General features: G+C 37.7%; 1 protein-coding gene across 1 annotated transcript in view; it reads right to left on the bottom strand.

Annotated features, from left to right (window-relative positions):
* The window catches only part of LOC122733284 (connector enhancer of kinase suppressor of ras 2-like), a 565,211-nt gene that overhangs the window by 240,604 nt on the left and 312,201 nt on the right, over positions 1 to 12,406 (bottom strand). Inside the window, exon 8 of the mRNA XM_043973567.1 lies at positions 3,937 to 4,005. Within this exon, the coding sequence (XP_043829502.1) occupies positions 3,937 to 4,005 (69 nt within the window). The remainder of the gene's footprint in view (positions 1 to 3,936; positions 4,006 to 12,406) is intronic.

Below are 12,406 nucleotides of genomic sequence, written 5' to 3'. Positions count from 1 at the left end.
CACCCTGTCGTTCCTCAGCACATAAGTCCTGCTAAGCCAAAGAACCAAGGCACTAAGACTTGATTTCTCAGCATGCATTATTCCATGGTAGAGAGCAGTACTGAGTTACAAGATCATATAGCATGGCAACTTAACCTCCACACACATTCGCATAGTTTCCTTCCCAGGGAATGCTCCCTAGCTGTGCACCTTTATGCATGTTTGGAAAAATGATTGGGCTTTTCAGACTGTTCATGGCTAGAGAGATACACTTAGGTTTTTTTTCCCTTTAAAGCTAGCTGTTTCATGTGAGGTATCCACATTTTCAGTAAAAGGAACACAGAGGTTTGGTCTATTTCTTAAATAATTTATTTAATCTTGATAACCTATGATATACCATACATATATAAATAATCTGAAAACTGTACTTTATATCAGCTTTTATCAGTGCTACAACAATGAACTTATTGGTATTTTTAATGTTAGTCTTAGATTAAGCCTGACCTGATGGAATGATGGATCCACAAATGAACTCCTTAGAGAGTTTGTCCTTAAAATGTTCATTTTGGCGGAGCCAAGATGGCAGAGAGAAGCTAGGAAGTTCCTGAGCTTTCCCGTATTTCCCTCAAAAACAACATTAAATCAAGCCTCTAAATAGATTCTGGAACTAAAGAACCTACAAAAAGAGAGACAAAATCCTGCTACGTGAGATCATTTAGAAGACTTCCGAAAAGGTCTGTCTCACCTGGGATAAAAGGGGAGGGCAGCTCACCTCAGTAAAGCTTGGCTCAGTGTGACTTAGCACCACTTGTCTCAGCTGGCTGATGACCTTAGCAAAGATTGGCTCAGTGGCAACTCAACACAGCTGAGAGTGGGGCAGGTGAGAGTAGTAAGAAGCTTGCAACCCTGAACCCTGTGCCCCAGGAGCAGACTTGAACTGGATAAGTTTAAAAATAGCCTACAACATGAGCAAGAAACAAAAAAGGACCCTTACCACTGACAACTTCTATGGTGAAAGGGAAGACCAAAACTCAAATGCAGATGAGTTAGTCAAAACGCCAACAAGTGAAGACTCAAGAGGGAAGATGATCTTGTCTCAAGACCAAAAAGCCATCTTTGAAGAGCTCAAAAAGGCTTTTAAAAATCAAATAAGAGGGGGGCAGCTAGATGGCGCAGTGGATAGAGCACCAGCCCTGGAGTCAGGAGTACCTGAATTCAAATCCGTCCTCAGACACTTAACACTTACTAGCTGTGTGACCCTGGGCAAGTCACTTAACCACAATTGCCTCACTAAAAAAAAAAAAAAAAAACATCAAATAAGAGAGGTAGGAAAAAAATGGAAAAAGAAATAAGAGAAATGAGAGTTACACTGCAAAAAGAAGCACAAAAAATGACTGAGGAAAACAATTCCTTAAAAAATACAATCGGCCAAAAGAGAGAAAAAATTAGCCAAACAGAAAAAGAAGTGCAAAAGCTTGCTGTAGAAAATAAGGCCTTAAAAATTAAAATTGAGCAGATGGAAGTGGATAACTCCATGAGACAACAAGAATCTGATGAGCAGAATCAAAAGACTGAAAAAATAGAAGAAAATGTGAAATACCTCATTGGAAAAACAACTGACCTGGAAAATAGGTCCAGGAGAGATAATCTGAGAATTATTGGACTACCTGAAAGCCATGACCAAGAAAAGAGTCTAGACACCACATTCCAGGAAATTATTATGGAGAACTGCCCTGAAATTGTAGAAGCAGAGGATAAAATCATCATTGAAAGAATCCACTGAACACCTCCTGAAAGAGACCCCAAAAAGAACACTTCAAGGAATATAGTAGCCAAACTCCAGAATTATCAGGTGAAGGAGAAAATACTCCAAGCAGCCAGAAAGAAAGCATTTAAATACCATGGATCCACAGTCAGGATTGCACAGGACATGGCAGTTTCAACGTTAAAGGATCGCAGGGCTTGGAATATGATATACAGGAAGGCAAAGGAGCATGGATTACAAGCCAGGATCAACTATCCAGCAAAACTGATCATTCTCTTTCAGAGGAAAAGATGGACATTCAATGAACTAGGGGACTTCCAAGGCTTCCTGAGAAAAAGACCAGAAATGAACAGAAAATTTGATCTCCAAATACAAGGCTCTAGAGAAATATAAAGAGGTAAACAAGGGGGAGAAAAGGGTTATTCATTGATGTTAAACTGCTTGAGTCCATATGAGTGAGGATAATACTTTTAACTCTTGAGATCTGTATCTCTGTAAAGATATTGTTATTAAATCAACTTTGATGTGATGATATAAATAAACTTAAGGGACAGAATAAAAGAAGACTAGGGGGAGGAGAGGAAGAGAGAGGTGGAATGGGGTTAATTATATCAAAGGCAGAGGCACAAAAAAACCCCAATACAACAGAGGGAAAGAAGGGAGGGGTGGGCATTGTTGCAACTTTACTCTCATCAGACTTGGTTCAGGTAGGGAATAAAATACACTCCCATTTGTATAAAGAAACTTAGCTTACTCTTTAAGGAAACAAAAGGGGAAGGGGGAAAAGGGTGGTATTGATAGAAGGGAGGACACAGTGGGGGAAAAAGGGGCAAGAAAAAGAAGGGAAGCTGATCAAAGTGGGGTCAGATTGAGGGAGGCAGTGGTCAGAAGCAAAACACTGGTCAAGTGGAATAGGGGGAAAGAAGGGGGGAAAAAGAGTATCATCAACATTATGTGTTGATCAACTGTGATAGACTAGATTCTTCTCACCAATCCAATGGAACAAGAATGTTTCAAAGGACTCATGATGGAAAAGGCTCCAGGAAAAAAAGGAAATGTGGAATATGCATGCTGATTGGACCATACTATTTCTTTTGTTTTTGATGCTATTGGTTTTCTCATTTGAGGTTTTTCCTTTGTGCTCTGATCCTTCTTGTATAACATGACTAATCAAGAAATATGTTTAATGTTATTATGTATATATAACCTATATCAGATTGCCTGCTGTCTAGGGGAGGGGGGAGGGAGGGAGAAAAATTTGAAATTGGAAATTTTATATAAACAAATGTTGAAAACTATTTCTACATGTAACTGGAAAATAATAAAATACTTTTATTTAAAAATAATAAAATGTTAATTTCCCACTTACGGCATCCTATTTTAAAGTGGAATTAATGAGCTTCTGAACTTTAGTGAACCAGGCTATTTTGTTGACTTGGCTAAACAGTTTTTAAAGAAACAAAAATAGTAAAGGCAAAATGGGACATTGTGAAAATATATAGCTCATGTCCCTAAAACTTTGGATTTTCCTGGGAGCTGTCAATTTATTTTGTTTTATGTTGTCCTTATGAGTTCTGAACAATCCTTATGGAGTAACTCACTATCCTATCCTAACTGTGAGGTGCAATTCCAGATTGAAAAGATAGTAAGTATTAGATGTAGAAATAATTTGAATTGAGTTCACTGATGCAGCACAAGGCAGAATGATCATTGTAATTGCCCCCGCTATGCTCTTGTGAAGATCAAGAGCATTTCCCCAAATATCAGGGGAACAGAGAGGACCTGAGGGTTCCCTCTTGCCTTCTACCCAGAGTACTTGGAGCAGTTTTGTCATTTAGCAGTATGCCAGGGGTGGGATGTAGCAGGAGGGTGGGAACAAGCTTCTCCAAACCAGAAGAGACTCAGCACTCATGAATACTGTACAGTATGGTAAGCACGTGAACCAATTCAATGGGTTTCCTCCTATTTTCTAGTATTCTGGAACAAGCTGGGAATTTGGACATTCAAAGAAACAGATTCAAAGCCTTACTCTTCTCCTTGCTACCTTAATGACCTTAGGCAAGTCACTTTTGGTCCCAGTCTACCTGTGTGTAAAATGAGTGAATTTCTGGCTCTAGAGTCTAGATTTCCCTTGTCCTATATACAAACAATTTATTCCACAATGGACAGTGTACAAAACTCAATCTACTCACCACAGTCTGGTCATTAACTTGGATCACTTCATCTCCAGGATCAATTTGCTTGCACTGGTCAATATTAGACTAAAAAACAAAAGAGAAGAGGAAACATGTTAAGTAAGGATGTTGTAGAGCCATCCAAAAGAATCCTGGCATGATTGCAAACATTGAACGATGTCAACATCGATAAGGAAAATATTGTAGGAGAACATGGTTGCCAAATGTCACCTATTTGGTCAGGTGCACTCACTACTGAAGTAAGTTTTGCTTACTCTTTTTTTTACTTTTTCCAATGAGAGTTCTACTGAGGTAAGGGAAACTATAAGGAAAATGTCTGTTATAAAAAGAGATGGCATTAATACAAATAATTTAAAAAAGAAAAAAAGCACATGTATCCAGATTGTACTGATGCTGACATATCATACCTTATACAGCATACGTTCAAAATAAAAGTCAAATTAAAAGTTGAGACTCAAACTCACACAAATGTATCAGAGGGACTAGGACAGGTAGGTGGCTTAGTGGCTAGAGTACTGTACCTGGAATCAAGAAGACTCATTTTCATGAGTTCAAATCCAGACTCAAAAACTTACTAGCTGTGTGTCCCTGGGCAAGTCACTTAACCCTATTTGCCTCATTTTCCTCATCTGTAAAAGAGCTGTAGAAGGAAGTGCCAAACCACTCCAGTATCTTTGCCAAGAAAACCCCAAATGGAGGACTAAAATGACTGAAAAACAACCAACCACAGGAACTGAGGACTAGGTTTCCCAGCCTCAAGACTGAAGGTGCCCAAATTTAATGCATTAGAAACTATGTGTGCTAAAGAGATGAACACAGTCTTCTATGGAAATTGGAAGGAACATGATATATAAAAAGCTATTCCCATTGAACTAGGAAAGCCACCATGCTGAGGCTGTAGAGAGCACAGCGGTTCATGGTAAAGAATTTAAATATTGTACTGGTCTACTGCACAATTTAGATTGGGAAGCACTGAACTAGAATATAAGTACTTTAGAAACTTAGTGATTTTCAGTCATTACATTCATTTTTCCCACAGACTGACTTGAAAATAAATATAGAACTCACCTGCCTGGCAAGTTTGCCTAATGAGAACATAGCTGAGAATTAAGAAGTAAAAAAACCCATATTAATGAGCATCTAAAATAAATGTCACAGAGTTTCTACACTAAAATAATGTATTTAGTTCATAAAAGGGTAAAATGAGCAGGGTGGGCTATGAGGTTGTTCTCAGCTCTACACATCTGATTCCATCATCAATTAGACTACCCTAATTTTCTTGCTTTGTTTTGGGTGGGAATGATGGTGAGAGGAAAGAAATTTAAAGAGGAATGTATTTGAAGTAGATCTTCTTTAAATATATGATATACCAAAAGACAGGTACTTGGGGTGTGTGTGTAGGTGTCAAATCTACTACAGATGGCACTGGTCTCAACGCAGGGACAGAAAGCCTTTAGTATGAGGGTCTATCTACAGAAATATTGGGATTTAGAATTATAGAATATTGAAAGAGTTAGAAAATCCAAAGGGGATCTCTTAGTCTAGAAAACCCTTATTTTATAGGTGTAGAAAGTACCTTAAAAAAGGGAAGAAATCATGCTCAGGGATTAGAATCCAGGACTTTGGACTTCTAGGTCATGGCTTCCTACTAGCATACTATTTTAAATTCATATTAGGTATCCTCTGCCTCCTCCTTTTCTGTTCTTTTCCTGGCTTCTGATTTTCCTGTGTCATGTCACTCCTCACCTCTCTACTTCCCAGGCTACCAGCAATAAGGCTGTACTGGCAGACCCAAGGCTATGACACAGGATTATAACAAAAGCCACCCCCAAACTTTGATTTCCCCTCCCTCTTTCTAGTGCTGTATAAATTCCAACTCCAGGTTGCAGAAATTTGCCTTATGACAGCCAGCTAGGAGTCTACAATCCTTTAGGACCACAGTTTGCCAGGGTCTACAACCCTGCAGCACTGGTGCTACAAAATTCTGAACTGCCAATGTGGGACAGACAACTCTGTAGCACTAGCAGAGCCAGAGGTGAGGCAACAACCCCATAACACCAGCTGAGCAGATACCAAGGCAGACAATCCTCTAGCAGCAGTACTACAAAGCTCTAAACAGCTGGTGCTGAGTCAAAGAACTAAGCAACAAAAGGAGTGGGGCAGGATACTAGGACAAGATACAGTATGTGTGTGGGGTATGGGAGGATGAATTATGCAGCAAACTTGAGAAAAATAACAGTACCCAGCTGGTCCATTTTTGACCACTCTAAAGTTACTTAGGTCAGAGACCCAGGCTAATGAACTGTGAATTACCCAGTGTGGAAGGAGACTGAGATGCTTTAATATCCAAAGAAACTACAATCAGAGGGGACAGAGTCTGAAAGTGAGAAAATACAGGGAGAAAAATAATGAAATTACCAAAGATTTCAGGAAGAAGAAAACTAAAAGACCTTGAACATAAACTGACAAATCAACAGGAAAAACAGGAACAAAAGAAGGAAACATTGCCTTCAGAGTTAATAAATGAGTTCAGGAATCTATGAATAAATACTGCAAAATGAAAGAAAATAATCCAATATGTGATAAGACAGAGGATTCTATGGAATTTGAGGAGAACATGGAACCACTTCCTGAGTGGTTCAAAGGAGAAATGAGAATAATGAGAGGAGAAATTTTGGCTTGAACTGCAAAAATAATGAACCAAGTAGAAAAACTGCAATCTGTAATGGCTAGCTTTGCCAAAGAAACAAAAGAGAAAACAATAGATTGGGAATGCAAATATAAAGAAATGAAGGACAATCTAGAAGAAGAAAAGCAAAAAACAAATTCTGCCCAATATGCAAATAAAACATACTGATCTCAAAGAAAGGCTTCATGGAGACATCCTAAGGATCACACGACTCCTAGAAGAATATGACAGGGAAAAACCCTTAACAACATAATGAAGAAAATAATAAATGAGAATTACCCAGAACTTCTGAACATAAAAAATGAAATTCCAATGGAAAGAATTCACAGATTTCCCCAAAAAAACAAATAAAAAACCCAAAACAAAATAAAACCTGAAGCTACAAACTCCAAGATAGATAGTGGTTATTTTTTTTTTTGGCTGGGCAATAAGGGTTAAGTGACTTGTCCAGGGTCACACAGCTAGTAAGTGTCAAGTGTCTAATGTTGGATATGAACTCAGGTCCTCCTGAATCCAGGGCCAGTGCTTTGTCCACTGCGCCACCTAGTTGCCCCAATAGTGGTTAAATTTAACAATTCAATTTGGAAACAAAAAGTTCCACAATCAGGGAAAAGACTTGTAAATACAAAGGAAAGGACATTCAGAGAATACAAGACTATCTTATACCCACTAGAAAATGTAGGAGGGAATGGAATTATGGGCTTTGAAGAGCAGGACACAGCCCAGGGTGGCCTACCCTGCAAAACAGATCTTAACCACAGATGAAAAAAAAGATGAACTTCTAACAATAAAGAGTTTGAAACATTTTTAGAAAGAAAATCAGAGCTGAAGATATTATTTGCTTTTCAAATTCCTCCCAAAATAGACATGCAGGAGGAGTAAAATAAACGAATAGGCAAGGACAGCAACAGAGAGACAAAAGAGTGACCAATAAGCAACTTCTTCTTAAATGTACACAAGGAGATGAAGGGTGGAAGTCTGTTAGAGGTAATGGTGTCATTATGACACACGTTATGTAATAAAATCAGCTATTTATAGTACTTCAATAATTCATGGCTCTATGATTTCATAGATGAGGTTAATTCCTTCACTGATACAAACTACATTCCCATGATTTAAGAAGCTCTTAAAGAGTTGCTATGAGTAAAAAGTTCATTACTTTAGGATCAATTTGCTAGGCTCAGTCCTTAGACAAAGTATCTGCCATAGAGACTGTATGTACACAGTCTTTCCAGCTTGAAGTGATCTACCAAAGCTTTTGCCTTACCAGCATGGTCTTCTAGAACCCAGAGTCATCCCCACAATGGGAGTAGGACTTTGATGTCTATGGTCACAAATTCCTCCATCAAGATTCTCTGGCAACTTTTATCGTGAAGGACAGTATTTAGTTGAGGGAAGGCCTTATGGCCTTGATGACCAATTCTAGGACATGAAAAGATTTATTCTGGGTTCTGATGTACAGCACAACATGTTTGAAATTAAAACATGTCTTTGTTAATTCAAAACTATTTTCCAATGGCTTTAATCTAAGCAGACCCGACTAAAGCAAAAAGAACAACAATGACAACAACAACAACAACAATAAAGCCTCAAGAGAAACGTAAAAGGACCCGAATACATGGATTTGCCATTTTTTCCCTACTGTGGACAATTAGCAGTGCTATTCTGTCTTCAGGTCTGCCTAGAAAACATAGCCCTGCTTTGCCCAAGTCAGTAAGTATTTGGTATGCACCAATTACATACAAGCCACTCTAACAGAATGAGAGAAATGCAAAGATAAAAAAGAAAAGCTCTCACTTCAAGGAATTGACAATCTAGTTAAGGAATTCATAATCCATTAGTGTAATAAAAAACAAACTCAGTTATACATGAGCTTTGAACTTATAGACATCTTCTATTACATTTTCTAGTTTCTCCAGAGGAAGCCCAAATTACTACTGATTGTTTTTTTGATGACACTGAAAATATATCCTTTGAAATGTAAAGAGACAGGTTTTTGCTGTTGAGAATAGACTCTCTAATTTGAAAATGATAATGTTAACTTTCCTTCCAAGGATGTTAAAAGGTCATGGTTAACAACTAATTACTTAACTACAAACAGAGAAAGAAACCAAAACAGCAACTAGAGAAGCAAAATCAAATATGAGTTTATTTTGCAACTGCTGGAGGGGAACAGTTTAGCTCAGTGATTCTTACAGCACATTCCCTGCTTTGGCTCATGAGATGGGTGCCTTCCTTCAGTCCTAAGCTAAATGGTCACTCAGATGGTGTTGGGGCATGGGAGGTCGGCTCCACCCAATGCTTTTGAGACAAAGAACTGCTGCTGGGGTGCTTAGTACAAATTCTAACCATATAATTTTATTCAAAGAAAAAAACCACAACAATACCTTTTTAAAACCTAGGTGGTTTTTTCCAGACTAAAAACTACAGAGGGTTTTCCAGGGGGTTCTCTAATTGCTTTTCATGTTCTCTTCAGCCTTTTCTATTGGGCATGAGTTGGCAGCATAACACCTTAGGTGCTGGCAGAGAACTCTCTAATAATGGGTACTATTAATAGGCCATCTTTATAGAGTACCTCACAATTTACAAATAACATTGTTGACAGTATCACTGTGAGGTGGATGGGAAAGATATTACTGCCATCTGACAGATGAGGGATCTTAGGAATCTATCCCCACCCCAACGCATCCTATTCCTTCTAATAACCTTTATAACCTGTTACTCCAATCATCTCATTCCTCTACTCACAAATCTTCTATATAATTAATTAACACATAAACTCCTCATCCGAGTATATTCTGGCATTCGAGACCTTCTATAAATGAGGCCTAGATTCGAATCCTGGTTTTATTGCTTACTGTGACTCTGAACAAGTTACTTTTCTTCAAAGCTTGTTTCTTCATTTAAAAGATGGGAGTGGGGAGTCAAACCAGGTGATCTCCATGGCCCCCTTCCAACTCTTTATTTCTCTCTCTTTCTGTTTATTAATTCATTTATCTATCTTGCAGAGCAATGAGGGTTAAGTGACTTGCCTAGGGTCACACAGCTAGTAAGTGTCAAGTGTCTGAGGCTGGATTTGAACTCAGGTCCTTCTGAATCCAGGACTGGTGCTTTATTCACTGTGCCACCTAGCTGATCCCCCTTCTAACTCTTGCGCCATTTTAGCAAACTGCTCTGAAATGAATAGCTATGCACTGAAGGAACTAGGATTACAGTCTATCTCTAACTCCAAATTAAGTGCTCCTACCATTACTCCATCCTACCTCTTTGATGTTGTCTTTTCACTACATACTTCATTAAGAATAGAAGTGATAGTTAGATACAGGTGTAGTCAAGAAGGAACTGACTACTTTCAATTCCAGAAGGTTCACATTTTACCTAACCTAAACCGTAAACAATGAGTCCCTTTCTTTGACTTGTCTCACACTAAATTATTTATCATCACTTTAAATTAAAATCTAGCTATGAGGTCAATTCTCCTTGAGAGGGGAAAAGGAATCAATTTGTAGGCATGCTAGAACACACACACACACACACACACACACACACACACACACACACTACTTTGAAGCTTTTTTATTTCATTCCACACTTTTACCAGGGAAAGAATTCTTATGTGGTTTTCCGTTTCCTTATATTAGCTGCACAGTTTGAAGATTGGAGGAGATTAGCCTGTGAAAGATTTATGGTTTTCATTTGGTCGACTGACAAATCCTCTTATTAAAAAATTTATGTACTTTTTAAAGTAGAGCTGTTTTCCCTTTGCTATTAATATAATATTTCTCTTGTAGCAAAACATTCATGAGGATTTAGTATTAAAATACAATACAATTTATATTTCCATAGCTCATTATAAGGTTAGTTTCTGAATCTTTAAGAAAATATAAAGTCAATTTATCTACCAAAATTGTTTTGCTAAAAATGAGATGGTTTGGCAAGGCATTTGAATTGTGTGATGTTCATCAGAAACCAAGTGACATGAAATTTGTTTCATACTCTTTACAAGACAGCCTTGAGAGAAATATGGACAAAATTTCATAAACTAACCATTCAAATAAAAAAACTGAGAAAAAAGCCCTATAGAAAAAGAAAGGGAAATTAAAGCATAGGAAGACTTTTTGTCATCTATTAATTGTAACGATTGGAATGACACCACATGCTGGAGAGCTACTGTAGGAAAGCTCCACCATGAGGAGAAGGTGTCTGAGGGCAAGCCATGCGGTCAGGTCCTTGGCGTCAGGAAGTGACATTTGCTCGTGGGTACTGTTGATCAAAGCTATCAGTCAATTAGCTTGGAGCTGTGTGTGTGGGGACAGGACATTTCCAGTTTTCACAGGAGGCTTGTGGGATTGAGGAAGGTGTGGTTCACGCTCTTTCGTGAGGACTCTCGTGGAGAGTGGGGCTAAAATGTGCTCTCCCTTTGATGGATGAATCTAGGCCTTTTTCTCTCCACCAAATTCTTATTCTCCTTAATAAATGCTTAAAAGTCTAACTCTTGCTAAGGCTTATAATTTATTGGCAACCACTCATTAGATATTTTAGACAGACTAGCTAGAATTTTAGCCCCTTACATAATGAAACTAGAAAAAATATACCTCCAGTGAAATTTGGAACTAAATACCCTTGCCAAGTTCTCAGAAAATCAATGGAAGAAAACCACAGGAAGAATACTTTAAATATTCCAAACTATCTAGAAGGAAACTACAAATTCTAAGTAGAATCGTTACCTAAATAAGAAGGAAATTTAGAGATTCATCTAGTCCAAACTTATTTTCCAGAAAAATAAATTTAAGTCCAGAGATGGAAAATGACTCACAAAGAATTAATAGAGGGACCCTTTCAGAAGAAGTACCTTCAGAACCCAGAATATAAATCTGCTCCATTGCTCAGACTTCAAGAGGCTAGGTTTAGGGTAAGTGGACCCGGGTTCAAATCCCAGTATGCTGGATCTTTAGTCAAATTACTTAACCTCTGTGAACCTCAGTTTCCTCATCTATAAAATGAGAGGGTCAGATTATAAGACACTAAATTATTTCCCTTTTTCTTCTTTTAAAATTTTTTAAATTAAATTTTATTTTTAGTTCTGAATTTTCTTCCAGTTTCACTTTCCTCATACATTGAGAAGGTAAGGAACATAAAACCTATTAAAATATGTAAAGTCAAACAAAACAAATTATAATATTAGCTATCTACAAAAACAAAAGAAAGAAAATAAAATGTGAGTCTTATCATCTTTCTATCTAGAGATGGATAGTATGTTTCATCACTAGTCTTTTGGAATTCTGTTGGTCATTGTGTTAATCAGAGTTTCTAACTCTTTAACAGATATTTTCTTTATGCTATCATTATTACTGTATAAATTATTATCTTGGTTCTGTTGATTTCACTTTGCATTATTCTTATGAGTCTCCCCAGGGTTATCTGAAACTTTCCCCTTCATCATTTCTTAAAACACGATAGTATTCCATGATTTTCATATACCATAACTTGTTCACCCATTCTTTCACTCAATGGGAACCCTCTCTTTGCCACCTCAAAAAGTTCTGTTCTAAATATTTTTGTACATATGGATAATTTTTCTCTTTCTTTGATCTCTTTGGTAGTTTGATTGGTATGCCACTGAATAAGTAAATTAGGTAGTATTGTCATTTTTATCATACTGGCTCAATCTACCCATGAGCAATTACTGTTTCTCCAATTATTAAGATGTCTTTAAGAGAGGTGGAGCCAAGATGGAGGAGAGAGGCCAGGAAGTTGCCTGAGCTCTCCCAAGTTTCC

Source organism: Dromiciops gliroides, chromosome X (genome assembly GCF_019393635.1).
Source record: "Dromiciops gliroides isolate mDroGli1 chromosome X, mDroGli1.pri, whole genome shotgun sequence".
NCBI lineage: Eukaryota > Metazoa > Chordata > Mammalia > Microbiotheria > Microbiotheriidae > Dromiciops > Dromiciops gliroides.
Note: the sequence above shows the minus strand (reverse complement) of the source record. Positions and strands in the feature narration are given on the sequence as shown.